The following is a 25,880-nucleotide window of genomic DNA, read 5'->3' as shown; positions in this document are numbered from 1 at the left end:
TAATTGGTTTGAAATATACTATCAAAAGTAAGTATCAAAAGTAAATGAATTGCTAAAATATACTTACGTATCAAAAGTAAAAAATAAAAAATAAATCCTTACATAAAAGCATACCAGACTGCACCATTTTCTTGTTGTTTTAGCTTGGGTCATACTCCAACACAGACATCATTTACAAACCAAGCATGTGTGTTTAGTGAGTCCGCCAGATCAGAGGCTGTAGGGATGTTCTCTTGATAAGTGTGTGAATTGGACCATTTTCCTTTCCTGCTAACCATTCAAACTGTAACGAGAACTTAGTCAGGGAAAATGTATGGAGTAAAAAGTACATTATTTTCTTAAGGAATGAAGCGAAGTAAAAGTTGTCACCAATATAAATAGTAAAGTACACATACCCCCAAAAAACAACATGAGCAGTTATTTTGTCACACCCTGACCTTAGAGATCCTTTTTATGTCTCTATTTTGGTTTGGGTCAGGGTGTGAGTTGGGGTGGGCATTCTATGTTTTCTATTTCTGTGTGTTTGTCAATCAGAGGCAGCTGTCGATCGTTGTCTCTGATTGAGAACCATACTTAGGTAGCCTTTTCCCACCTGTGTTTTATGGGTAGTTATTTCCTGTTTGTGTTTCTGCACCAGACAGAACTGTTTCATTTGTTCCGCTTTGTTGTTTTTTGTTTCGAGTGTTGTTTTATTAAAAATCATGAACACGTACCACGCTGCACTGTGGTCCTCTTCTTCGATCAGCTGTTACAACTTTTAACACTGCAGATGTAAAGGATTGTACACACAGGACAGTCCTTAATCAAATTTGTAACATCAGAAACTCTCCAGCAGAAAGTTGGTTATGGAGTGATATTAGTGCCACCAACAATGGAATCTGAATTTACTACAACCCACTAGAATCCATAGTTGAGTGGAGTTGGAGGGCATTGGTCCTTGTTGCTGCAGTTTAATGAAGATTACAGCCAGGGACGGACTGGGACCCGAAATTGGCTTTGGCATTTCTAGCACAGAGGAATATATATATATATATGTGTGTGTGTGTTTTTTAAAGAGTGTTCTGCTCAGAGGCATAGCTAACCGTCGTAATGGGGGTTTAACAATTGACTCAGCAGTGGCGTGGTCTTCTTGAGATGTCTGCAGACAATGATGAACTTACCACATGCAAAGGTATCAGAGAGCAGGGTTGTTTTCGTTAGTGCACACTGTAGCAAAACATTTTGGAAAAAATACAAATTTTGATTTCTAGGGAATACACCACACCGACCCAAAATAATAGTCCCGTTCCATGTCATTATGTGGTGCAGCCTAGAGTATGTCTATGACTGAGTATGTGGGTCTAAGAGGAAGAAGTAAATGTAGGTACAAACCAACAAACTATTTAGGCTGTAGTTTACATTGCATGGACTAGACACTGTTATGAGTGGGTAACGTGTCTATATCTGAATAAGCACGACTGGCAAAAAACAAACATGGAAATATTGGGTGTCATGACGTTGCCCTCTTTGGATACAGTGAGCACCATCCCCCGCTCCCTGCTTCTACAACCAGACTGCTGTAGTCAGAGGGGTCGTAAATTTATGACGAGAAGACCCTGCCTCATGGCCACACAGTACAAGAGACAGAGTGATTTTTCAGAGAACAAAGGAATTTCTTCTACCTCACAGAACTTGAGGTCCGAACAAATTTCATGTTCCGGAGAAGGTATAAAAGATCGGTGATAAATCCAGCTACGAACTGGCCCGTTTGTTACAACTTGGGAAAGCTCATGGGAGACGGTGTGGCCACATTACCGTAACGCTGTTTATATAATAGCCTCAGATATGAGGTTTACATCTAATTGTTGTATAAGATGAATGAGTGAGTATGATACTGTTTGTAAAATTGTGTAATGTGATTTTGGACTGTTTAATGAAGGAAACTCCAATTCCCTTTTGAGTTGAACTAAATCAGAGGACCGCCCCTGAGCCCAGTTAGGGTCAGCCCATTTTCTGCAATAAAACCCAACTTTGAGAAATTCTCAGTCAGACCATGTTTCTCTCATTCACGGGAGTACAAAGGTTGCAGACCATTGCTGAATCTTTTAACCATACCACGTGGTTAAACTCTTAGACTATCGATACCGACAGAATAAGAACAAGTCTTTGATATTAATTACTAGTCTGCAGCTAGGAATTCGGTATCATTGAACGTGAAGAACGACAACCGCCGAAACATCCATCCTATTGCAAATGAATGTCACTCTGAACAATCCACTCTAACAGAGAGAGAGGGAGAGATGGACAATGCTACAAAAGAAACAAACTTTTCACCAGCGATCAAGACAACACACAGAGTAAATATATATATTGCAATCGTTCCCGAATGAGTGAGTGTTCATGTGCAAAGGATTAGCATTTGTATTGTTATAATGATCTATGATAGTGACTTCTTGGTCACCCACCACTTCCCTTCTGTCTAACAAGCCGCCATACCGGTTTAGCCCACTAGGCCACATTCTCCTATCATTTCTTGTAACAATATTTACTGTTTGTTTATGCATTTCTGTGAATTACTTAGTAATAAATGATTTAAGACAATTGATGTTTGGTTGACTCATAGTGAAGACTGGGTTTGTGCAAATAACCAACAATTTACGACGTTTGGAATGAGACTAACATGAGGTAAAGTAAATAATTCATTAACCAGAAGACGATGGCTCAGATATGAAAATATCTAAAAAGTTATTTTAGCAAATGATCACTTTAATCTGAACATTTTCCTTGGTGCCCCGACTTCCTAGTTAATTACAGTTACATGATTAATCAGTTTGATCGCTTAATACTAATTACAGAGATAAATGCTGTGATAAAAAACGAAGTCTTCAATTTAATGATAGTAAAGACACGACATGGGGATACATATCTTTATTTAAAGCATCACAAACTGCAGCGAAAAACAAATAACCATAATATTCACTACCATTCAAAAGTTTGGGGTCACTTAGAAATGTCCTTGTTTTTGAAAGAAAAGCACGTTTTTGGTCCATTAAAATAACATACATTGATCAGAAATACAGTGTAGACATGGTTAATGACTTCTAGCTGGAAACAGCATATTTTTTATGGAATATCTACATAGGCGTGCGAGAAATGCCAAGAAACTGAAAATCTGGTACAACGCTGTGTACTACTCCCTTCACAGAACAGCACAAACTGCCTGTAACCAGAATAGAAAGAGGAGTGGGAGGCCCCGGTGCACAACTGAGCAAGAGGACAAGTACATTAGTGTCTAGTTTGAGAAACAGACGCCTTACAAGTCCTCATCTGGCAGCTTCATTAAATTGTACCCACAAAACACCAGTCTCAACGTCAACTGTGAAGAGGCGACTCCGGGATGCTGGCCTTCTAGGCAGAGTAGCAAAGAAAAAGCCATATCTCAGACTGGCCAATAAAAAGAAAAGATTAAGACTGGCAAAAGAACCCAGACTATGGACAGAGGAACACTGCCGAGAAGGCCAGCATCCCAGAGTCACCTCTTCACTGAGACTGGAAGTGATGGTTGCTGATAATGGGCCTCTTGTACGCCTATATAGATATTCCATAAAATACCAACTGTTTCCAGCGACAAAAGTAATTTACAACATTAACAATGTCTACACTGGATGTCTGATACATTTTATATTATTTATTGTTGCTTTTCTTTCAAAAACAAATACATTTCTAAGTGACCCCAAACTTTTGAACGGTAGTGTATATTTGGCGGCAGGTAGCTTAGTGGTTAGAGAGTTGGGCCAGTAAACAAAAGGTTGCTGGGATGAATCCACGAGCTGACAAGCTACAAATCTATTGTTCTGCCCTGAAAAAGTCAGTTCAGCCACTGTTCTCCGGTAGGCTGTCATTGGAAAATAAAAATTTGTTCTTAACTGCCTTTCCAAGTTAAATTAAGGTTAAATTAAAAAAAATATTCCAGCCGACCAGAAACTGCTGTAATGTAAATGTAGCCTTACACAGCCCTCTAGTGGCTAGACAGATGAGAAACACAAGACAACAATAAAATACTTTACAAAAAAGGGTTTAACACCCATTATCTAACCCAGGGGTACTTGAACAAAGCAAAACTCCTATTGAAACATGTTTTCTACCAGCACCCAACAGTCTTCCCATCTGGTCTCACAAGTTCCCAATGCTTTAGAGCAGTGACCAGGGAAACTGCAGAAGATGGTGCGGCCCTTTGGAACTGATGTTCTGCTCACCGTGGTCAGTAAAGACGTCACGTAGAAGAGAAGAAAAGCTGCACTCATCCCAACAGGCAAAACTGGTTGTCAATGATGTCATTTCAACTAGTTTCTGTTGTCACAACGTCACTAAACCAAGTTTTGCCCGCTGGGATGGTTCCAATGGAATGAATGGAATAACCAAGTAAAGAGTTAGAGCTCATGTCAGCTTTTATAGTAAAGCATGGAACTACATGCTATTTACTTTAGCGATGAAGCTCTCCATAATGTCCTTCATCTTCTGAATGTCCACCTCGTCCTCCCGGAAAGCTTCCGCGTACACCCTGTCTACTCGCTTGTGTTGATCCTCTAAGAATTTCTGGAAATGATCACAATGTGAATTTCAGGCTCAGTCATTGTCAAATCAAGTTGTTATTGTAAAAAGGAATAAAATAAATATTCAAATAAAGACGAGATGTGCACGAGGTCAGTGGCTTTGTGAACGACAGGTTAGGGGCAAGATGGAGACTGACCTCTACAATGGACAGGTGGTTGGCAGCCGTGGTTAACACACTGGCAAGGTTGTTAACCACAGTCCGCCGCTCCTCATTGGTTTCTTGCAGGACAAGATGGTACCTGTGGAGTAGAAAGACAAATACTGTGGTGGGGGGGGGGTCTATTTTTAGATATGAACAAGGAAAACAAACTTCATGTGGTTGTGAAATAATTGTAAAGCCCTAAACATACCGTACGCAAATAAAGTATCATTGTCTGGGCCAGAACGGCTCATAGGACAGGAGCATATCTCCTGTTTTTGTTGTGTGAGGCAGCTTGATGTACAAGCACACCTGCTGGACAGGACGCTAGTTTAACCCTTGTATCTCTGCACATTGTAAATATGGTATTGGAACTGATCCTGTATATAAACAGTAGCTTATTTACTGTCTCATGTTATTAATGGTTCTATTTCTCATGTGTTTTTTTCCTACTTTACATTAGTATAATATTTTTAATACTGATATTGATTACTGCAATGTCAGTCAGGAAAGAAAGGCATTTCACTGTAGTTGTGCCCGTGACAATAAAACATGAAACTAAGCCTTGTAGCCCTCACCATTGTGATTTGGTCCAAAATAATTGGTAGAAGGAGCACTACTCACTGTTGCTGTGCAGCTTTCAGCTGCTCCACAGACTCATCATAGCCCAGGGTCACCTTCTTCTCCAGCAGCTTGCGGTGAGTCTCCACAGACTCCATCTCAGCAGACCACTTCTGCTCCTCATGGGCAATGTCCTACACACACACACACACACACCACAGAGAGAGGGATGTCATTTTTCTAAATGATAAAAAACACAATTTAACCACAGATGTGGAAACAATACATTTAAAATAAATGGCTTCATCAATAAGTGCATCGATGATGTCATCCCCACAGTGACCGTACGTACATACCCCAACCAGAAACCATGGATTACATACAGGCAGCATCCGCACTGAGCTAACGGCTAGAGCTGCTACTTTCAAGGAGTGGGACTCTAACTTGGAAACTTATAAGAAATCCCAGTTATGCCCTCCGACGAACCATCAAACAGGCAAAGCGGCAATACAAGATTGAGTCTTACTACACCGGCTCTGACGTTCGTCGGATGTAGCAGGGCTTGCAAACCATTACAGACTACAAAGGGAAGCACAGCCGAGAGCTGCCCAGTGACACGAGCCTACCAGGCGAGCTAAACTACTTCTATGCTGGCTTCGAGGCAAATAACACTGAAACATGCATCAGAGCACCAGCTGTACCAGAAGACTGTGTGATCACACTCTCTGCAGCCACTGTGAGTAAGACTCTTAGGTCAACATTCACAAGGCCGCAGGGCCAGACGGATTACCAGGACGTGTACTGCGAGCATGCGCTGACCAACTAGCGAGTGTCTTCACTGACATGTTCAACCTCTCCCTGTCCGAGTCTGTAATACAAACATGTTTTAAGCAGACCACCATAGTGCCTGTACCCAAGAACACTATGGTAAACCTGGCTAAATGACTACCGACCCGTAGCACTCTCGTCTGTAGCCATGAAGTGCATTGAAAGGTTGGTCATGGCTGAAGTCAAAATCAACATCCCAGAAACCCTAGACCCACTCCAAATTGCATATGGCCCCAACAGAGCCACAGATAATGCAGTCCCTATTGCACTCCACACTGCCCTTTCCCACTTGGACAAAAGGAACACCTATGTGAGAATGCTATTCATTGAGGACAGCTCAGCATTCAATACCATAGTGCCCTCAAAAGCTCATCAATAAGCTAAGGACTCTGGGACTAATAACCCCCCTCTGCAACTGGATCCTGGACTTCCTGACGGGCCGCCCCCAGGTGGTAAGTGTAGGTAACAACACATCCGCCACGCTGAGCCTCAACACAGGGGCCCCTCAGGGGTGCGTGCTCGGCCCCCTCCTGTACTTCCTGTTCACTCATGACTGCACGGCCAGGCGCGAGTCCAACACCATCATTACATTTGCCGATAACACAACAGTGGTAGGCCTGATCACCGACAACAACGAGACAGTCTATAGGGAGGAGGTCAGAGACCTGGCCGTGTGGTGCCAGGACAACAACCTCTCCCTCAACGTGATCAAGATAAAGGAGATGATTGTGGACTACAGGAAAAAGAGGACCGAGCACACCCATATTCTCATCGACGGGGCTGCAGTGGAGCAGGTTGAGAGCTTCAAGTAAGAGTAGGTAGATCAATAAATGACTGGCCTGTGAAGCAATATTTTCAGATGGGTTCCTGTATACAATATTCAAACATTTGTAATATTGAAAATATAACCCACCTGCATGTCTTGTTCGAGCTGCTCGTCGAGCCTACGGATTTGCTCTCTCAGTTGTTTCAAGTCATTCGCTTTATCTGAAATATTGGAATTCACCTGAAAGAGAAAAAAGACCCATGTTTAAAAAAAAAAAACACCCAAAAAATGGGACAAAACCTTCAGACTTCTAAGAAACACAGTGAAATGTCTCGGTACCTGTTCTATGGACTCCTCCAGGCTTAGTTTCATGTCTGTCAGTCGACTACACTCCTCGTCCACATCAGTGATCAGTTTCCTCAGTAGTTGCTGTAGAGAATAAGCCACAGAATTAGGTCCAGAAACAACACACACCTGTTGTAATAAAGTGATTGTTTCGATGAGAACTAAATCGCCATACTTGAATCTGTGTTCTGCATTGAACCATGGTGGACGGTCCGTATTCTGTGGAGGTCCTGATCTCAAAGTCGTGGCCGCATGCGTTCTCGGCAGACACAGGGATGAGCTTCAGTTTGCGGGCAAGCTTGTGGTACTCGGCCAGCTTCACTTCGGCCTAAATCATTAGCAGTGGTTAAGACTGAGAAGACTGTTCAGCACTGGCTCATAGCTAGCTAGTCATTTAAAAAAAAAAAGACTTATTGAACCTTTATTTACCAGACAGATGAGTATAGAATGCAGTCGTATCAGGCCAGCATCCTATTCCTTACCGTCTCCTTGGCCTTGGCCAGAGCGATCTCCTCGTTCCACATGTGCTGCTCGGCCTGCTCCAGGCTCTTGCTCAGGCTGTTGATGGTCTGCTGCAGCTCCCTCTTCTCCCAGTTGATCCTCTCAATGTCTGCGGGAGTGAACTTCTGGGTGGACAAGATGTGTTGGAGCCGGGACTCCTCCTGTTTTAGGGTCTCCACTTGCAGTCCTACACAGGACAACGTTTCAGGATTTCCAGGAGAGTAGCAATTTTTAAAAAGGTATATTTTAATGGATTTTCACATTTAGTTTAAACAGGGAATGAGAGGAAGTGGGGACCGATAGAGAGATGTGTCAAAGGGCAGTAGACCACATATACAGACACTTTAGAAAGAGAAAAGTGTCCTGGAGGCTGCATCAATACTGCAAGACCAGCTAAACCACGAGAGTAGCAATGTTTGGTCATGGTTTTTTACCCGATGCTTCCAGCTCCTCGGCCAATCCAGAGGCTTTGTTCTCCAGGTTGGCTTTGAAAGACTCCAGGTTACTGCGATAACTCTGCAGCTTCTGCAGGTCTGTCTGAAGTTTGACTTTCTCCGTTCTTTTGACCATCAATCGGTCCTGCTCCAAAGTGAATAAAATGGTTAGAAATATAGTGAATCAAATGGCTCTGTTCAAACGTAACTGGCACGTTTACAGACTGCTTAAACTAGGTGAGATGTACAATATTCAGTCGCAGAACTTCTGTAAATAATATAAAAATCTATAAATACAGTGCATTCGGAAACTATTCAGACCACTTGACTTTTGCCATATTTGTTACATTCTAAAATAGATTCAATTGTGTTTTTTCCCCCTCATTAATCTACACACAACACCCCGTAATGACAAAGCAAAAACAATCATAAATTGTAGCAAATTTTTTGCAAAATAAAAAACGGAAATATCACATTTACATAAGTATTCAGACCCTTTACTCAGTACTTTGTTGAAGCACCTTTGGCAGCGATTACAGCTTCGAGTCTTTTTGGGTATGACACTACAAGCTTGGCCCACCTCTATTTGGGGAGTTCCTCCTATTCTTCTCTGCAGATCATCTCAAGCTCTGTCAGGTTGGATGGGGAGCATCACTTCACAGGGTTCAAGTCCGGGCTCTGTCAGGGCAACTCAAAAATATTCAGAGACGTGTTGCCCAAAGCCACTCCTGCGTTGCCTTGGCTGTGTGCTTGTTGTCCTGTTGGAAGGTGAATCTTCGTCTGGGGTCCTGAGCAGGTTTTCAGCAAGGATCTCTCTGTACTTTTCTCCGTTCATCTTTCCCTCGATCCTGACTAGTCTCCCAGTCCGTGCCGCTGAAAAACATCGCCACAGCATGATGCTGCCATCACCATGCTTCACCGTAGTGATAGTGCCAGGTTTCCTCCAGACGTGACGCTTGGCATTCAGGTCAAAGATTTCAGATCTTGGTTTCATCAGACCAGAGAATCTTGTTTCTCATGGTCAGAGTCCTTTAGGTGCCTTTTGGCAAACTCCAAGTGGGCTGTCATGTGCCTTTTACTGACAGGTGTGTGCCTTTCCAAATCATGTCCAATCAATTGAATTTACGACAACTTGGAGTCCAAGTTAACACATAAAAATGTTTATCTTTGTCATTATGGGGTATTGCATGTAAGTTGATGAGGGAAAATATTTTATACATTTGATAATTAGGCTGTAACATAACAAAATGTGGAATATTTTCCGAATGCACTGTATATACAGACCTTAGATTAAAAGGACGAACCGTTTGACTTTCTTTCTCCAGCCGTTCAACCTCACCGCTCAGAATCCTGTACTTTTCCTCCATGGATGCGAGAAGCCCTTCGTCAACGTTGTAAAGTCTCTCTGTAAATATAAAGTTGGCGTTTTATGCGCTTGTTGCTGGTTATTTTTATATGTTCATTTGGAAGGAAAAGGCACAACTCACAATTAAAAACAATGACTTTGTCATCACTGCTTACTTAGTTTAGCAAGATAATCTGCATCCTCTTCATCAAATGTATCCGCTCCTTGCATGAACTTGTTGTATGTTTCAGCGGTGTAGTCCAGAAAGAGCTAGAAACAGAAGGGATCGTGCAGGGTCAAATAGAGACCTAACATCCTAAATGGTTTTGTTGTGAATAAATTGGCTCTGTACCTTGTTGAACTCCACCCCGTCCTCAATCTCAGTGCTTCCGTCAGAGAAATCAGCAAAGAGCAGGTCCTGATCACTCATACAGCAAAAGACCTGCAAAACAACCAGAACCAATTCAAGGAAACATAGAGTATTATACAGAGCCCCGACTGCAGTATTATACAGAGCCCCGACTGCAGTATTATACAGAGCCCCGACTGCAGTATTATACAGAGCCCCGACTGCAGTATTATACAGAGCCACAAAGTAACCGTTCACTGCACAGGGCCTCTGCCCCATCTGACCTAACTTTGTTGGTCATGTATTGACAAGTGTAACGAATAGATGCACACACAATCCATGTTAATCTTTTTAAATATGTCAATTGTAAAGGATTTCGTTATGTCGAAGCCCAGTAAGACTAGTGGTCGCCATTGGCGTCGGCTAATGGGGATCCTGATAAAAAATGGTTTGATAAACATCTCTCATTATTCAAACCTTAATTTAGACAGTTAATGTTATTAATGAGTTTAGATATTAGGTAGTATTCTGCTGTACTCATACCCACCTTCACAGTATCGATGAGCCAGACAACAGACCCCAAGACCTGTGGCCATGTATGTGGTGCCCCCACAGAGTACATGGAACTTTTGGAGAGAACAAATGGATACCTGCCATCAGAAATATACAGTCAGTATCATAGAATGAGGAATGGGCTAGCGTACAAAAAACAGATGCAAACAGCAAATGATCACATCCGAGTCCCAAATAGCACCATATTCTCTATATAGGGCACTACCTTTGGCCAGGGCCTATAGGGATGGCATTTGGGACACAGACCATTTTTAACATGTACGGCAGAATGAGCTCATTTAAAAAATGTTTTCATGTAACCTTTATTTATCTAGGCAAGTCAGTTAACTTCTTGGTGACAGGGGGCAGTAATTTTCATGTCCGGATGAAATGCATGCCCAAATTCAACTGCCTGCTACTCATCCCCAGAAGATAATATATGCATATTACTAGTAGATTTGGATAGAAAACACTGTTTGAATCATGTCTGTGAGTATAACAGAACTTATTTAGCAGGCGAAACCCAGAGGACAAACTATTCCGAATTTTTTTTTTGAGGTCACTCCTTTCAATGGATTTCCATTGGGAATCCAGATTTCTAAGGGACCTTCTTGCAGTTCCTACCGCTTCCACTGGATGTCACCAGTCTTTAGACACCAGAAATTGGTTGAGGTGTTTCCTTTGTGGAATGAAGAAGTAGCCTTGTTCAAAACGAGGGTCACGTCAAGTATACTGTTAAAATAAGGCGCGTGACCAGAAAGCTAGCTACAGTTTGTTTTTTCCTCCTGTATTGAACACAGATCATCCAGTCTTCAATTTTATCGATTATTTACGTTAACAAATACCTAAAGTTGTATTACAAAAGTAGTTTGAAATGTTTTGGCAAAGTATTCAGGTAACTTTTGAGATATTTTGTAGTTACGTTGTGCAAGTTGGAACCGGTATTTTTCTGGATCAAACACGCCAAATAAATTGACATTTTGGATATATATCGACGGAATTAATCGAACAAAAGGACCATTTTGTGATGTTTTTGGGACATATTGGAGTGCCAACAAAAGAAGCTCGTCAAAGGCCAGGCATGATTTATATTTTTATTTCTGCGTTTTGTCGCACCTGCGGGGTTGAAATATGCTTTCTCTCTTTGTTTACGGAGGTGCTACCCTCAGATAATAGCAAAAAGGCTTTTGCCGAAAAGCCTTTTTGAAATCTGACGTTGGCTGGATTCACAAGTGTAGCTTTAAGTTCGATTTTAATAGTAATTTATTTGAATTTGGCGCTCTGCATTTTCACTGGCTTTTGGCCAGGTGGGACGCTGGCGTCCCACATATCCCAGAGAGGTTTTAGAACAATTTATTATTTACAACGACAGCCTACCTGGGAACAGTGGGTTAACTGCCTTGTTCAGGGGCAGAACAACAGATATATTTTTTTACCTTGTCGGCTCAGGGATTCGATGCAGCAACCTTTTGATTACTGGCCCAACACTCTAACCACTATTTACCCCAAGTCTTTGAGAATCCTGGGGACCTCTTCCTCCACTTTGGAGGTGGGCATCTGGAAGGTGGGGTCCAGGAGGCAGTAGATGAACTCAAAGATCTTTAGGAACTCCTTGGTGGAGGGCGACTGGAGAGACTTGACTGACATTGAACCCGGAAAGCCCTTCTCTGACAGAAACTAGAGGAGAACGAGGGAAATGATGTGTCTTTGTGAAAGAGTGCTGATCTAGGACCAGACCCCCCCAGGTCATAGAATCTTATTCATGAGGATGTAAAAGTGACAACTGATCCTAGAGCAGCACTCCTACTCAGATACTTTATAATGTGCGTATATTAGGAATCCTTACCTCACACAACTGTCTGATGCACTGCTGAACATAGGCCTTATCGTGTAAGGGCCGGGGATCCTTCATCTTCTCTGCACCGCCAAAGGCTCCAAAGGCGCTGTTGCGAGCCATGCCAGCCCCACTGGTCCTGAAAAGAGTTCAGTTTTTTAGCAGTAAGGCCTGCAGTGTGAACATGTCCAGACCTATAATAAAAACCTGTACTGTCTGAGGGACTCGAGGACTGTAGTTGGGAACCACTGAACTTGGCAGTGTGAAATGGCTCCCAATCATATGGATTCACTAACAGGAATAGTCTTTGTCTCGCATGGTGACAGTGATAGAGAACTAGGCGTATCATGGTATTTTCTTCAGTGTAGGGACTTACCGACTACCAAAAAAGCTGGTTCTTCTCTCGGATGTGACAGACTGGGGTTTAGGAATGTTCAACTTTCCGAAGGATTGTTTGCTGTGAACAAATATTGATATGCTCACTGTATTAGCTAATACATATCCCATAAAGCAACTTCCATTGATGTTTGTCTGAACACTAACCTCTGGGGTGTTGCATAAACCATGCTCATTCTGTTGCTTTCAACTCTTTGAGGGAGCTCAGAGAGCCTACTGCTGGATGCTCGGTTCATCCTGGATCTGGTGAAAGAATGAAGAAAAGACATAGGCAGAAAAATACATGTAGGCTATACATGGATAGCCAGGCCAGTTAATGTTTCCCAAACCAGTCAACTAACTGCAAATGCCTCCATATGAACAATGAAAGATGGACACACTAGCAGGAAGTGGGAGGGGTCACCCACTTACTAGGGTGACATTGTCAGGCATTTTGGCACTTTGTCCCACAACCAAACATTCATGTCCTGTTCATATCAAATCCACGATAATTGAGAATTTCAATAAGGATTTTTCTACAGCTGGCCATGCTTTCCACCTGGATAACCCTACCCCGGTCAACAGCCCTGCACCCCCCCTGCACAAGGCCTAACCGTTATCATATCCGCCATCGGTAAGAGAGGGCCTGTTTGGCCCTGTCTGGGGGTATCATCAGATGGGGCCAGTGTCTCCTGACCCCTCCTGTCTCAGCCTCCAGTATTTATGCTGCAGTAGTTTGTGTCGGGGGCTAGGGTCAGTCTGTTATAACTGGAGTATTTCTCCTGTCTTATCCGGTGTCCTGTGTGAATTTAAGTATGCTCTCTGTAATTCTTTCTTTCTCTCTCTCTCGGAGGACCTGAGCCCTATGACCATGTCTCAAGACTGCCTGGCCTGATGACTCCTTGCTGTCCCCAGTCCACCTGGCCGTGCTGCTGCTCCAGTTTCAACTGTTCTGCCTGCGGCTATGGAACCCTGACCTGCTCACCAGATGTGCCACCTGTCCCAGTCCTGCTGTTTTCAACTCTCTAGAGACAGCAGGAGCGGTAGAGATACTCTCAATGATCGGCTATGAAAAGCCAACTGACATTTACTACTGAGAATTTCAATAAGCATTTTTCTACGGCTGGCCATGCTCTCCCCCTGGCTACCCCTAACCCGGTCAACAACACTGTAAACCCCTCAGCAACTCGCCCAAGCCTTCCCCATTTCTCCTTCTCCCAAATCCAGTCAGTTGATGTTCTGAAAGAGCTGCAAAATCTGGACCCCTACAAATCAGCCGGGCTTAACTGCCTTGTTCAGGGGCAGAACGACAGATTTTTACCTTGTCAGCTCGGGGATTCAATCTTGCAACCTTACGGTAAACTAGTCCAACGCTCTAACCACCTGATTACATTGCTCTCCACGGGGAGACTGTCTGTTACGCGAATGCAGTAAGAAGCCAAGGTAAGTTGCTAGCTAGCATTAAACGTATCTTATAAAAAACAATCAATCATAATCACTAGTTAACTACACATGGTTGATGATATTACTAGTGTATCTAGCGTGTCCTGCGTTGCATTTAATCGATGCGGTGGCATTTGCGAAAAAGAACTGTCGTTGCTCCAATGTGTAACTAACCATAAACATCAATGCCTTTCTTAAAATCAATACACAAGTATATATTTTTATATCTGCATATTTAGTTAATATTGCCTGCTAACACGAATGTCTTTTAACTAGGATAAATGGTGTCACTTCTCTTGCAACAGAGTCAGGATATATGCAGCCGTTTGGGCCACCTAGCTCATTGCAAACTGTGTGAAGACTATTTCTTCCTAACAAAGACAGCCAACTACGCCAAACAGGGGATGATTTAACAAAAACGCATTTGCGAAAAAAGCACAATCGTTGCACGACTGTACCAAACCATAAACATCAATGCCTTTCTTAAAATCAATACACAGAAGTATATATTTTTTAGCTAAAAGAAATCCAGGTTAGCAGGCATTATTAACCAGGTGAAATTGTGTCACTTCTCTTGCGTTCATTGCACGCAGAGTCAGGGTATATGCAACAGTTTGGGCAGCCTGGCTCGTTGCGAACTAATTTGCCAGAATTTTACGTAATTATGACATAACATTGAAGTTTGTGCAATGTAACAGGAATATTTAGACTTATGGATGCCACCCGTTAGATAAAAGACGGAACGGAATAAACGTTTTGTTTTCGAGATTATAGTTTCCGGATTTGACCTAGGCTCGTATTTCTGTGTGTTTATTATATTATAGTTAAGTCTATGATTTGATATTTGATAGAGCAGTCTGACTGAGGGGTGGTAGGCAGCAGCAGGCTCGTAATAGTCAAAGGTATATGGTTTAGAGAGAAATAGTCGACGTGTTATAATTCCTGTAATAACTTGCGGCTGAACTTGAAAGGGGTTCCTTCGTTATTTTACCGTTCATGTCTTCCATAGAGAATGTCTTGATCTACTTCCAATAAGGTCTGTTTCGTGCAGGCTTAAACCGCCTCTGCGTTTTGATACTCGTGTAAATCTCACTAGGATTAGGTAACGTTTGACAACATTTTCATAAATCCACTCTACAATTTTTTTTAAATCTTCGCTTGTATTTAGCCAATATTGATCAGAGTTACCTTGTCCTATGGATTAGAGGTCGACCGATTAATCGGAATGGCCGATTTAATTAGGGCCGATTTCAAGGTTTCATAACAATCGGAAATCGGTATTTTTGGGTGCCGATATATATATTTTTTATACCTTCATTTAACTAGGCAAGTCCGTTAACCAGTTGATCCTAGGGCTGAATACTGCCCCCTTTGGTGGAAGTGCGTGCCCATAGTAAACTGAAAATATTTTTTTCAAAAATTGCTAATATATGCATATAAGAATTATTATTGAATAGAAAACACTCTAAAGTTTCTAAAACTGTTAAAATTATGTCTGTATGTAAAGCAGAACTCCCAGGGCAGCCTTTCTTCCAAACTCTCTCTTGTCAACAGAAAAGTTGGGACAACTTTGCCGTCATCGCCCCCACCCTTCCCAACCAGCTACGGATCCAGGAACAGTTTCTATGTGTTCAGCGCGATGTCTGCTTTCAAATGACGCGTTCTTTGTGAGAATCTAGCGCGCCCCCGTCCTTTGGCGGGCTAAAACACTCGGGTCACGCGAATATACATGCACTCTATTGCGCGCCTCTGTCTTTTTTTCCATGAAGCACCAATTGACTTCGGTTTGTCTGTTCGCGCTGATCTTTGTTTTACACGATTAAAACATCCTAAAGCTCGATTCTGCAGTTTAGTCGACATATAATATGTAATTTTGAAGTTTTGATGCGCAAGAGTGCGGGACCAGAAGTCATTTTGGGTGCATTTCAGCTGAAGCTGTTGGCATATGCTAATACAGAGACACACAACTTGAAACCAAACAATGTATTTGGTAAGTATAACTCCTTCCACGTCTTCTGATCGGAGAACATCAAAAGTAAGGGAATATTTATGTGGTTCATTTTGGGTTTCTGTGCTCTCCAAACGTAGAGGAGACATACAGCTAATATCTGGGCGCCGCCTCATATTATAGCCTAGTGAACGAATTCTGTAACCTTCAAAATAAATGTAACACAGCGGTTGCATTAAGAAGAAGTGTATCTTTGTAATTATATGTAGAACATGTATATTTAGTCATGTGTATTGCTTGTTATCTGACGTTATCTGTCGGAGCTATCATAATTTCTCCGGACATTTGAGGAGCATTTTTCAAAAATGTCGTCATTGTAAACAGAGATTTATTGAAAAAAAAAAAAGTACTGTATAACATGAAGATTTTCAAAAGGTTAGTGAATGATTTATTTTTTAATCCTGCTTTTATAATTGTATATTTTCTGGGACAAAACGGCCGCCTCGTCTTTTGTTTCGGTGGTGGTCTAATATAAATGTGTGGTGTGTTTTCGCCGTAAAACATTTTAGAAATCTGACTTGCTGGGTAGATGAACAAGGTGTTTATCTTTCATTTGAGCTATTGGACTTGTATAGGTGTGGAGGTTAAATATTTCTAAGAATATTTTTTCGCATTTTGCGTTATGGTAATGAGCTGAGCCTGTAGTCACGCTCCCGGATCCGGGATGGGTAGGATCAACTGGTTTTTAAGAACACATTCTTATTTTCAATGACGGCCTAGGAATGGTGGGTTAACTGCCTTGTTCAGGGGCAGAACGACAGATTTTCACCTTGTCAGGTCAGGGGATCCAACCTTGCAACCATACAGTTAACGAGTCCAACGCAATAACAACCTGCCTCTCTCTCGTTGCACTCCACAAGGAGACTGCCTGTTATGCGAATGCAGTAAGCCAATGTAAGTTGCTAGCTAGCATTAAACTTATCTTATAAAAAACAATCAATCATAATCACTAGTTAACTACACATGGTTGATGATATTACTAGATATTATCTAGCGTGTCCTGCATTGCATATAATCTGACTGAGCATACAAGTATCTAAGTATCTGACTGAGCGGTGGTAGGCAGAAGCAGGTGCGTAAACAATCGTTCAAACAGCACTTTCGTGCGTTTTGACAGCAGCTCTTCGTTGTGCATCAAGCATTGCTCTGTTGATGACTTCAAGCTTATCAACTCCCGAGATGAGGCTTGTGTAACCGAAGTGAAATGGCTAGCTAGTTAGCGCACGCTAATTGTCATTGTGTTGCTGGTTCGAGCCCAGGGAGGAGCGAGACGGAAGCTATACTGTTACACTGGCAATACTAAAGTGTCTATAAGAACATCCAATAGTCAAAGGTTAATGAAATACAATTGGTATAGAGGGAAATAGTCATATAATTCCTATAATAACTACAACCTAAAACTTCTTACCTGGGAATATTGAAGGAACCACCAGCTTTCATATGTTCTCATGTTCTGAGCAAGGAACTGAAACGTTAGCTTTCTTACATAACGCATATTGCACACTTTACTTTCTCCAACACTTTGTTTTTGCATTATTTAAACCAAATTGAACATGTTTCATTATGTACTTGAGGCTAAATTTATTTTTATTGATGTATTATATTAAGTTAAAATAAGTGTTCATTCAGTATTGTTGTAATTGTCATTATTACAAACCCCCCCAAAAAATTATCATCCAATTAATCTGTATCGGCGTTTCCGGTCCTCCAATAATCGGTATCTGAGTTGAAAAATCATAATCGGTCGAACTCTACTATGGATATCTACACAGTTATAAAATTGGCAAGGTGGTGTAAGCCTACACGAAACACAGACCTCATTTTAAGTGAATCTAAAAATATCCTATGGAATAAATGAATGAAGGAGCCGCTTTTTAGATTTTTCTAGGAGGTGTCATGGGAATTATGACTCGCACTTCGGTAGTCAATTCTTACCATGCCCATTATTAAAATAGGATTTCCTGCATATAGAAATGACAGTTTTTGTTTTCAACAACATTAAACTCTAGTTTTATTCAAACAGTTGAGAGTATTTGTCTCCTAAGCAGACTCTTCAGTATCGTTGTCACTTCAGAGCTGTGTGTGTTTTACAGATGGCAGAGAAAAGCAGAGCACCAGTGTGGGACTATTACATGGAATTGGCACCAGGGAAAGCAAGGTGTCTTACTTGTGATAAAAGATGTAAGCATGGGGTCAGCAACGGCTAAATCAAAAATACCACCAACCTGTGGAATCACCTTAAGAACACCCATCCAAAAGCCCAAAAGGAAGCAATGATGAAAAAAGCTAATGCAAATTCTTCACAAGGAAAAAGTGATAGACACATCGCAGGCTACAATCTTACAACATTTTAATAAACAAGCAAAATGGCAGGTATTGCCACTGACAACCAGCCATTCACAGTGGTGTGACAACCAGCCATTCACAGTGGTGTGACAGATATAGCCCTTGGTTCACTCCAGACCTGACTGCCCTCGACCAGCACAAAAACATCCTGTGGCGGACTGCAATAGCATCGAATAGTCCCCGCGATATGCAACTGTTCAGGGAAGTCAGGAACCAATACACGCAGCTAAGGCCAGCTTCTTCAGGCAGAAATTTGCATCCTGTAGCTCCAACTCCAAAAAGTTCTGGGACACTGTGAAGTCCATGGAGAACAAGAGCACCTCCTCCCAGCTGCCCACTGCACTGAGGTTAGGTAACACGGTCACCACCGATAAATCCATGATTATCGAAAACTTCAACAAGCATTTCAACGGCTGGCCATGCCTTCCGCCTGGCTACTCCAACCTCGGCCAACAGCTCCACCCCCCCCCCCCGCAGCTACTCGCCCAAGCCTCTCCAGGTTCTCCTTTACCCAAATCCAGATAGCAGATGTTCTGAAAGAGCTGCAAAACCTGGACCCGTACAAATCAGCTGGGCTTGACAATCTGGACCCTCTATTTCTGAAACTATCCGCCGCCATTGTCGCAACCCCTATTACCTGCATGTTCAACCTCTCTTTCATATCGTCTGAGATCCCCAAGGATTGGAAAGCTGCCGCAGTCATCCCCCTCTTCAAAGGGGGAGACACCCTGGACCCAAACTGTTACAGACCTATATCCATCCTGCCCTGCCTATCTAAGGTCTTCGAAAGCCAAGTCAACAAACAGGTCACTGACCATCTCGAATCCCACCGTACCTTCTCCGCTGTGCAATCTGGTTTCCGAGCCGGTCACGGGTGTAACTCAGCCACGCTCAAGGTACTAAACGATATCATAACCGCCATCGATAAAAGACAGTACTGTGCAGCCGTCTTCATCGACCTTGCCAAGGCTTTCGACTCTGTCAATCACTATATTCTTATCGGCAGACTCAGTAGCCTCGGTTTTTCTGATGACTGCCTTGCCTGGTTCACCAACTACTTTGCAGACAGAGGTCAGTGTGTCAAATCGGAGGGCATGTTGTCCGGTCCTCTGGCAGTCTCTATGGGGGTGCCACAGGGTTCAATTCTCGGGCCGACTCTTTTCTCTGTATATATCAATGATGTTGCTCTTGCTGCGGGCGATTCCCTGATCCACCTCTACGCAGACGACACCATTCTATATACTTCCGGCCCGCTCTTGGACACTGTGCTATCTAACCTCCAAATGAGCTTCAATGCCATACAACACTCCTTCCGTGGCCTCCAACTGCTCTTAAACGCTAGTAAAAACCAAATGCATGCTTTTCAACCGTTCGCTGCCCGCACCCGCACGCCTGACTAGCATCACCACCCTGGATGGTTCCGACCTTGAATATGTGGACATTTATAAGTACCTAGGTGTCTGGCTAGACTGTAAACTCTCCTTCCAGACTCATATCAAACATCTCCAATTGATAATCAGATCTAGTCGGCTTTCTATTCCGCAACAAAGCCTCCTTCACTCACGCCGCCAAACTTACCCTAGTAAAACTGACTATCCTACCGATCCTCGACTTCGGCGATGTCATCTACAAAATTGCTTCCAACACTCTACTCAGCAAACTGGATGCAGTTTATCACAGTGCCATCCGTTTTGTCACTAAAGCACCTTATACCACCCACCACTGCGACCTGTATGCTCTAGTCGGCTGGCCCTCGCTACATATTCGTCGCCAGACCCACTGGCTCCAGGCCATCTACAAGTCTATGCTAGGTAAAGCTCCGCCTTATCTCAGTTCACTGGTCACGATGGCAACACCCACCCGTAGCACGCGCTCCAGCAGGTGTATCTCACTGATCATCCCTAAAGCCAACACCTCATTTGGCCGCCTCTCGTTCCAGTTCTCTGCTGCCTGTGACTGGAAGTTGGAGTTGGAGACTTTTATCTCCCTCAGCTAACCGACCGCTGCAGCTGTACATAGTCTATCGGTAAATAGCCCACCCATTTTTACCTACCTCATCCCCATACTGTTTTTATTTATTTACTTTTCTGCTCTTTTGCACACCAATATCTCTACCTGTACATGACCATCTGATCATTTATCACTCCTGTGTTAATCTGCAAAATTGTAATTATTCGCCTACCTCCTCATGCCTTTTGCACACAATGTATATAGACTCCCCCTTTTTTTCTACTGTGTTATTGACTTGTTAATTGTTTACTCCATGTGTAACTCTGTGTTGTCTGTTCACACTGCTATGCTTTATCTTGGCCAGGTCGCAGTTGCAAATGAGAACTTGTTCTCAACTAGCCTACCTGGTTAAATAAAGGTGAAATAAAAAATAAATAAAAAAACAACCAGCCATTCACAGTGGTGTCCGACGTTGGTTTTCAGCGGCTGATAACTCTCGCTGAACCCCGGTACAGGATCAAAGATTTAAAAAAATATTTCGCACAGGAATGCTAGATAAAAACACATGAAAGAGTTGTGATGAAAGTGAAGAATCTGCTGGCACCAGTCAACGCTCCACACATGGCATTCACAACTGACTGCTGGTCAGGCACTACAGAATCCCCGATGAGCCTTACTGGACATTTCATTGACAATGTTTGGACAAGAAAGCAGGTTGTGCTGAATGTCAAGACTATGAATGGATCACACATAGGAAACTACATCAGAGAGATGTTTTTGACCATGTTGGAATACTAGGAAATCCACACAGGGACGTGTAGTGCTGGTCCTCAGGGACAGTGGGCCAAACATGGTGAAAGGTACGAGACTGGCAGAGCTTCCAGACTTCAGCTGCAGTGCACACACCCTACAGCTTGTAATCAAGGATGGCCTATCCAGTCAGAGAGCTGTGCTAGACATTATTGTCATGTTGAAGAGCTGTGCAACTCACTTTGACCATTCTGTACTGGCCAAACAGAGGCGGAAGGCCATTCAGGAAGAGCTTGGACCTTCCAAAACACAGCATCATCCAAACAGTTCAAACTCACTGGAACTCAACACTACACATGTTACAGAGGATGTTTGAACAGAGGCGTGCACTGAATGTGTATGCAGGTGAATATGGACACATCAGCAGTTTGTCTGCTGCACAGTGGGACATTGTCTCTAACCTAATTGAGACTCTGGCACCTATGGAGGAGGTGACAGTGGAGATGAGCCACTCCCAACTCTACAGCATCATCCCCAGTGTGTCGGTGCTGAAGCTGATGCTACAGCAGGAGGGTTCTTCTACTCAACGCATCAAAACCTTACAGAAGACCATGTTGGACAGTCTGACAAGGAGGTTCTCCAAGGCCGAGGAGACAAAGTGCCTGGTGCTGGCAACTGTCCTGGATCCACATTACAAGAGCTATGCAAGAGCTATTCACCTCAGGGACAGCACTAGAGAAAGCAAAATAGTTGCTGAAGGAGGAGTCTGACCAGCCTCTACACTAGAATCCTTGGAAGCCAAGAGGGCAGGGCTGAAGACCAGGTAGATCAGCCACCCAGTCTGGTGGACAGCCTCTACGCTAGAATCCTTGGAAGCCAAGAGGGCAGGACTGAAGACCAGGTAGATCAGCCACCCAGTCTGGTGGACAGCCTCTACACTAGAATCCTTGGAAGCCAAGAGGGCAGGGCTGAAGACCAGGTAGATCAGCCACCCAGTCTGGTGGACAGCCTCTACGTTAGAATCCTTGGAAGCCAAGAGGGCAGGGCTGAAGACCAGGTAGATCAGCCACCCAGTCTGGTGGACAGCCTCTACGCTAGAATCCTTGGAAGCCAAGAGGGCAGGGCTGAAGTCTAGGGCCGTTTTGAAATTGAGTTGGAGCGTTACCTCACAGAGCCTGTCATTGACAGAAAGAGCGGCTTGCCTTTGGAGTGGTGGAAGCAGAATGAGGACAGACTTCAATCACTCGCTCCACTGGCAAAGAAGTTTCTCTGTCCCCCACCTTCTTCGTTCCCAAGCGAGAGTGTTTAGTGAGGTGGGAATCATTTATGATAAGCGGAGGAGCAGACTGACAGGGGACCATGCAGACAAGCTCTGCTTTCTGCACTACAACCTAAAACTTCTTAACTGGGAATATTGAAGACCCATGAAAGCTGGTGGTTCGTTTTAACATACGTTCTCATGTTATTTGAGACTAAATAGATTTTTATTTATGTATTATATTAAGTTAAAATAAGTGTTCATTTTTCATTCAGGAGTTTTGCAATTGTCATTATTACAAAAATGTGTGCGTATATATATATATATATAAAAATTGGCCGATTTAATCGGTATCGGCTTTTTTGGGTCCTCCAATAATCGGTACCGGCGCTGAAAAATCATAATCGGTCGACCTCTATTCTGTATACTCCTGGCCCTTCTTTGGACATTGTGTTAACTAACCTCCAGACAAGCTTCAATGCCATACAACTCTCCTTCCGTGGCCCCCAACTGCTCTTAAATACAAGTAAAACTAAATGCATGATCTTCCGATCGCTGCCCACACCTGCCCGCCCGTCCAGCATCACCACTCTGGACAGTTCTAACTTAGAATATGTGGACAACTACAAATACCTAGGTGTCTGGTTAGACTGTAAACTCTCCTTCCAGAATCACATTAAGCATTTCCAATCCAAAATTAAATCTAGAATCGGCTTCCTATTTCGCAACAAAGCATCCTTCACTCATGCTGCCAAACATACCCTCGTAAAACTGACCATACTACCGATCCTCGACTTCGGCGATGTCATTGACAAAATAGCCTCCACCACTACTCAGACTGCATCCAATTTGCTATCACAATGCCATCCATTTTGTCCCAAAGCCCCATACACTACCCACCACTGCGACCCGTATGCTCTCGTTGGCTGGCTCTCGCTTCATATTCGTCGCCAAACCCACTGGCTCTAGGTCATCTATAAGGTAAAGCCCCGCCTTATCTCAGCTCACTGGTCACCATAGCAGCACCCACCCATAGCACGTGCTCCAGCAGGTATATTTCACTGGTTACCCCCAAAGCCAATTCCTCCTTTGGCCGCCTTTCCTTACAGTTCTCTGCTGCTAATGACTGGAACGAACTGCAAAATAAATCACTGAAGCTGGAGACATATCTCCCTCACTAACTTTAAGCACCAGCTGTCAGAGCAGCTCACAGATCACTGCACCTGTACATAGCCCTTCTGTAAATAGCCCATCCAACTATCTCATCCCCATCCTGTTATTTATTTTGTTCCTTTGCACCCCAGTATCTCTACTTGCACACTCATCTTCTGCACATCTATCACTCCCAGTGTTTAACTGCTAAATTGTAACTATTTCGCCACTATGGCCTATTTATTGCCTTACCTCCCTTATTTGCACACACTGTATATAGACTTTTTCTATAGTATTATTGACTATGTTCGTTTATTCCATGTGTTGTTTGTGTCACATGGCTTTGCCTTATCTTAGCCAGGTTGCAGCTGTAAATGAGAACTTGTTCTCAACTAGCCAACCTGATTAAATAAATAAAATATATCCTTAAAGAAAATGATCTCACCACAATAAATGCTAATAGAAAGTTATTTTTTGATAAGATCTTATTACCATGGAAAGGAAATTATTCATCTCCAATCCAAAATTAAATGTCTATTTGTGCAGAAATCACCCTGATTAACTCTTTAGTCATATCCCAGTGTACCTTTTTGCTTATGTCCTTGCCTATACCTAGCAACGTGTTTTTTTTATTGTTATATGAGCAAAAAAACATTTCATTGTAACGGCAACCCAGACCAAATTAAATGGGCCTATTTATTATAATGAATATGATGAATATGAATTCGGAGGGCAGAATTCAATATAAAAGCATTAGACCTCACATTAAAAGGACCCCACCCCCATCAAAGTTGACAATCCCTAGTTTAGATCAAAGCTGAATCAATGCCTTGGAAGATCACAATGATTCATTTGTATTCTAAATAACATAACCAAGTATAATAGCATAGCATTACTGTTACACCAAAAACACCACCCCATAGGACGTTAGCTGAAGAGTAAAAAATATATATATACATATCATGTGGCCAAATGCTCAACAGCGTGCGCCACTGGGAAGAATGTGCTTTGATTAAAACAAAATACAGGAAGGTTATATTTAGTGAACAAAAATAAACGCAACATGTAGTGTTGGTCCCATTATTTTAATGAGCTGAAATAAAATAGCAGAAATGTTCCATACGGACATAAAGCTTTCTCCTTTGCCAAGATAATCCATCCACCTGACAGGTGTGGCATATCAAAACGCTGATTAAACAGCATGATCATTACACAGGTGCACCTTGTGCTGGGGACAATAAAAGGCCTCTCTAAATAAATGTGCTGTTTTGTCACACAACACAATGCCACAGATATCAAGTTGAGGGAGAATGCAAATGGAATACTGTCTGCAGGAATGTCAACAACGTTTTAGAGAATTTGGCAGTACATCCAACCCGCCTCACAACTCAATAATTTCAATTTCCTGATTTCCTTTTTTGCCTAGTTAAATAAAGGTTAGTTATTAACTGTAAATCAGTGAAATCTTTGCAAGTTGCGTTTATATTTTTGTTAAGTCTAGTTGAACACTTATCTGCTCAAGAAACAGTCATTCAAATAAATACAAATTCTCTTGAAACGGAGATCAAATGAGCATGCAGACGGCAGTTTGGACATTCCGCTGCTAAAACGTGAATAATCATAATTCACGCTTGACAGTGATGCCGTGGCCTATTTGTTTGTTTGTTTATTAGATAACTAATGCCTAACAATATCCGTGTTTAAGACAACTTGGTGTATTACATATTTATGACTGCATTGTTGGGGGTTAGAGCTTACAATAAAAGCATTTCATTGTACTTGTGCATGTGACATAACTACACGGTCCTGTAAAATCTTCCTGTTGTCTCGTATTTGGGTATTTTTAATGAGAACGTTAGGGGTAACGACCACAAAAACGTAAAGCAACATCAGTCGACATTCGTGGGGCAAATGTACACCACCATGACACTTTCACATGCAAATACTTAACTTTTTCCAGTGATATAACGTTAGCTAGCTATATTGTTCAACGAATGACATTCCACTGGGGAAATATACAATTAACGTACTTACTAGACTTGTAAAGCATAAGCTAATTTAGCAAACTAGCTAACGTTAGCTAGGTAATGTTAGAATTCGCCTGAGGCATTACAAATAATTTTTGCTAGCTATAAATTAGATGCAACAACCTATTGAGACGTCTTTCAAATATACGTACCTTTCCATTTTCTATAAATGTAAAATAATCCGTTCAGAAAATTTTGCTTTTACGTAGGTAGCTAACGAGTCAAAAAATCCGCCAAAAACTTTAAGCACAACGGACGCTAGTGACGACATGAGTTTCGACGGAAAGCGCAATGGGTCAGATGGGACGTGCGTTCAAATTCAAA

At 42.5% G+C, this 25,880-nt stretch overlaps 1 protein-coding gene across 1 annotated transcript; it reads right to left on the bottom strand.

Annotated features, from left to right (window-relative positions):
• Positions 1-2,892: 2,892 nt before the first annotated feature.
• On the bottom strand, positions 2,893-25,843 carry LOC109875044 (kinetochore protein NDC80 homolog). The gene is made up of 17 exons (XM_020467194.2): positions 25,709-25,843; positions 12,791-12,886; positions 12,624-12,704; positions 12,260-12,386; positions 11,918-12,090; positions 10,409-10,511; positions 9,865-9,954; positions 9,689-9,782; positions 9,472-9,572; positions 8,168-8,312; positions 7,715-7,920; positions 7,408-7,560; positions 7,227-7,316; positions 7,035-7,127; positions 5,357-5,487; positions 4,730-4,832; positions 2,893-4,575 (listed from the first exon to the last, which is right to left on the bottom strand). The coding sequence occupies exons 1-17, from the start codon at positions 25,714-25,716 to the stop codon at positions 4,447-4,449; spliced, it is 1,923 nt and encodes a 640-aa protein (XP_020322783.2). The 5' UTR covers positions 25,717-25,843; the 3' UTR covers positions 2,893-4,446.
• Between the last annotated feature and the right edge of the window lie 37 nt (positions 25,844-25,880).

This window comes from Oncorhynchus kisutch, linkage group LG3, assembly GCF_002021735.2.
Source record: "Oncorhynchus kisutch isolate 150728-3 linkage group LG3, Okis_V2, whole genome shotgun sequence".
Taxonomy (NCBI): Eukaryota; Metazoa; Chordata; class Actinopteri; order Salmoniformes; family Salmonidae; genus Oncorhynchus; species Oncorhynchus kisutch.
Note: the sequence above shows the minus strand (reverse complement) of the source record. Positions and strands in the feature narration are given on the sequence as shown.